This window comes from Nematolebias whitei, chromosome 3, assembly GCF_014905685.2.
Source record: "Nematolebias whitei isolate Nwh7 chromosome 3, NemWhi1, whole genome shotgun sequence".
In the NCBI taxonomy this organism is placed as follows: Eukaryota; Metazoa; Chordata; class Actinopteri; order Cyprinodontiformes; family Rivulidae; genus Nematolebias; species Nematolebias whitei.
In genome coordinates, this window is record NC_056500.1 from 1,588,552 (window position 1) to 1,592,466 (window position 3,915).

General features: G+C 55.7%; 1 protein-coding gene across 1 annotated transcript in view; it reads right to left on the bottom strand.

Moving 5' to 3' along the window:
• Positions 1–204: 204 nt before the first annotated feature.
• Positions 205–3,915, bottom strand: part of ldlrb (low density lipoprotein receptor b) — a gene marked incomplete at its 5' end in the record, with an annotated part of 5,324 nt that continues 1,613 nt past the window's right edge. The window contains 11 exon segments of the mRNA XM_037674413.1: positions 205–614; positions 688–848; positions 947–1,021; positions 1,117–1,218; positions 1,287–1,439; positions 1,512–1,653; positions 1,747–1,886; positions 1,974–2,092; positions 2,188–2,415; positions 2,546–2,717; positions 2,801–2,929. Coding sequence (XP_037530341.1) covers positions 576–614; positions 688–848; positions 947–1,021; positions 1,117–1,218; positions 1,287–1,439; positions 1,512–1,653; positions 1,747–1,886; positions 1,974–2,092; positions 2,188–2,415; positions 2,546–2,717; positions 2,801–2,929 — 1,460 coding nt within the window.

Genomic DNA, 3,915 nt, shown 5'->3' on the forward strand with positions numbered 1-3,915 from the left:
TCCATCAATAAATAAAAGAAAGTGTCACGTGTTTACAGACTTCTTGATTTATATCATTATATTTATATATATTCATATATATTCATATATATTTATATTTACAGAAGTAACCAACAAAAGGTCCAATGAAGAAAAGTTCATACAAAATATTTACAGGAACTATTTACAGCTACAATCTTTCAAAATAAAACAGTTTCTTCACTTTGGGTTCGTTCAAATAAAAGTCAGCAGCTAAAGTGTGCGGCTCCTGCGGCTCCTGCGGCTCCGGTCACGTGCGCAGAGTTTGGACGAGCATGAACACAGAGATCAACATCAGCTGATGGTCCGCAGCTCCGGCCGGAGTGACGGCCGCAGGACGAGAGCTGCTCAGGACCTGGAAGGCAAGAGGCACACGAGGAAACAGTGCACGTCTGGCGTGCATGTGTCGGGGAATTAAATGGTGGGTGCAGTGAGCCCGTGCACGTTGCTGACAGCATCCTGCGTTGTGAGAGAGCGACTGGTCCAGCCTCACTCCTGAAGTTTAAACTCGCTCCTCCGTCTCCTCCGTGTCCTCCGTCTCCTCCGTGTCCTCCGTGTTAGGCTACATCCAGGTCGTCCAGGCTCACCATTTGTCTCTGCAAGAAGAAAGAACGTCTTGAAAAGAGCAAGACAAACGCCACGAGAAGAGCGCGGGCGGCGTGCAGCTACCTCGGGGTACACGTAGCCGTCGGAGCCATTCCTGTAGATGTGCAGCTCGTCCTCCGTGGTTTTCTGGTACACCGGGTTGTCGAAGTGGATGGTGTTGGCGCTCTTCACTCGCCACTGTCGCCATAGCAACACTGCTCCCAACGCCACCACGACGAGGATCACTGCAGAGGAACAGGAAGTGGACCGTCGGGTCGTCAGGAAACGAGCTGACGGTTACGAGAGAAGCTTTGACGAGGAGCGGCTGAAAGGACGGACTCACCGAGCGGCAGCGCCACGTAGAGCGCAGCCGGGTGGGAGGACGGCGCCTCCGCAGGCGCCGCCGGCTGGACTCTGCCTGAAAACAGCAACAGAACAGGCTCAGCTCGCAGGTGACGCCACGCAGGAGGAGTTCATTTTAGTGTTCATTTATTTTACAATCGTCTCACTCACCTTGAGTATCAGCAGGTTTCTGTGTGCTCTGGATCGTGGAGCTACTCGTGGGCCGGGTGGAGGTGGGCTGTTTGGTGGGAGGTGGAGGTGCCGCTGAGCCTTCTGACAACAATGAGAAGAGTTACTCAGTGAACGTCTTTATTTTTATAAATCCCTGCAGCGGCACGCACCTCGGACACATGTCCTCATGTCGGTGTGGAGCGTGGCGTTGTCCGGACAGGTGCAGGTGAACTGGGCGGAGCTCTGCTCCGTCACAGGAGCAGGGAGGCACAGAAACTCACACCCTGCACCCGTTCGGTGGCCCTGCGTGCACCAGTTCACACCTACAGATGGAAAAGGTCCAACTCAGCGAGGCGGGTTCACACGAGCTCCTGGATGAAAAGACGTCTTCTTACCGAGCGGCTGCTTGAGGCTGTGGTGGAGCACCAGGTCCTCGGGCTGCCCCACGTCAGACACCAGCTCCCTCATGTCCCGTCCAGTCCAGCGGTTCGCACTAAAAATGGCGCTCTTGCTGGCGTCCGTCCAAAAGACTTTCTCCTGTTGAGACAAGCGACAGGTTTCAACAACGCGGCCTCTTGGTTTGCTCCGCCCCTTTTCAAGAAGCACAGCGTCTGCGGTGCCTTCACTGACCTCAAAGACGGCCAGCGAGAAGGGTCGGTGGAGCTTTTCCACACCGGAGAGCACCGTGTGTCGGGTCCCTCCGTTCACGTCGATGCTGGAGATGGTGTGCAGCTTGGAGTCGGCCCAGTACAGACGCTGGTTGACCATGTCTGCCCAGAGAAGAGGCGGTTATTACAAACCATTACACGCTTTACTGGGATTCATTTGTTTCTATTAAACCACGGCGCTCTGGTTACCAAGAGTGATGCCGTTGGGCCATTCAATGTCGTCTTTCACCAAGACGCTGCGACCGGCGCCGTTTAGCCCGCACTTCTCAATTTTAGGCTCCTCCCCCCAGTCTGTCCAGTACATGAAGCTAAAGAGGACGAAGCAGAACCAGTTAGGACCTGGCTGCATGGTAGACCATTTATTTACCTCCAGCTGAAGGAGCGGTGAGAAAAGCTTGCGTACTTATTCACCGGGTCCACCGTGATGGCTCTGGGCTTCCCGAGGTTCTCCGTCACCAGGGTTCTCCTCTTGCTGCCGTCTGTGGTCGCCACGGAGACGGTCTTCAAAATGCTGTCAGTCCAGTAGATGTTGCCATGGATCCAGTCCACTGCGACACCTTCTGGAGCCTCAATCCAGCTGCCGATCACAACGCTGTGACGAGAGGAGTCGCCGGCCTCGTCCATCCTGGAGCTGTGGGAAGAGACGACAGAGGAGACTCAGTCCAGAGCATCTTCTCGTCCACAGAAGCTCGATGAAGTCATAAAGTATGAAAACAGTTTTTTAGAAAGCATTTGAGCTCAACAACATTTTGGACTCTAACCTGAAGATTTTCTTCAGAGACAGGTCAGACCAGAAGATCTTCTTGTTTGGCAGGTCCAGGTCCAGAGCCACTGCGTTCTTCAGCTGCGACATCAGTCTGACGTACTCGCTGCGGTCCACCGTGATCTTCCTCACCTCGTGCTTGTTGGTGAAGAACAGCGTGGGCACCGTCCCTGCAGGACACCAAGACGAGCGTTCACACGGGTCCACGAGGAGGTCGTGATGTGCGTCAGGAGAACGTTGGACGATCTGTTACCTGACTCAGCTTTGCACGTGTTGCTCGTGGGGTCCATCTCGTAGCCGTCGTTGCAGTCGCACTTGAAGCTGCCGGGCAGGTTGATGCAGACCTGACCGCAGACGTCCGGAAGCTCACATTCATCGACGTCTGCGGGATCAAACAACGAGTCGAGTTTTAGTTTGTCTCCTCTTTCACAGCTGGGGACAGCTGAGGACAGCTGGGGACAGCTGAGGACAGCTGGGGACAACTGGGGACAACTGAGGACAGCTGGAGACAGCTGAGGACAGCTGGGGACAGCTGAGGACAGCTGGGGACAACTGAGGACAGCTGGAGACAGCTGAGGACAGCTGAGGACAGCTGGAGACAACTGAGGACAGCTGAGGACAGCTGGAGACAACTGAGGACAGCTGGGGACAGCTGGAGACAGCTGGGGACAACTGAGGACAGCTGGAGACAACTGAGGACAGCTGGAGACAGCCGAGGATAGCTGGGGACAGCTGAGGACAACTGAGGACAGCTGAGGACAGCTGGAGACAACTGAGGACAGCTGGGGACAACTGGGGACAGCTGGAGACAGCTGAGGACAGCTGGGGACAGCTGAGGACAGCTGGAGACAACTGAGGACAGCTGGAGACAGCTGGGGACAACTGAGGACAGCTGGAGACAACTGAGGACAGCTGAGGACAGCTGGAGACAACTGAGGACAGCTGGGGACAACTGAGGACAGCTGGAGACAGCTGAGGACAGCTGGGGACAGCTGAGGACAGCTGGGGACAGCTGGGGACAGCTGAGGACAGCTGGAGACAACTGAGGACAGCTGGGGACAACTGAGGACAGCTGGAGACAACTGAGGACAGCTGAGGACAGCTGGGGACAGCTGGAGACAGCTGGGGACAGCTGAGGACAGCTGGAGACAGCTGGGGACAGCTGAGGACAGCTGGGGACAGCTGAGGACAGCTGGGGACAGCTGGGGACAGCTGAGGACAGCTGGAGACAACTGAGGACAGCTGGGGACAACTGAGGACAGCTGGGGCAACTGAGGACAGCTGGAGACAGCTGGGGACAACTGAGGACAGCTGGAGACAACTGAGGACAGCTGGAGACAACTGAGGACAGCTGGGGACAACTGAGGA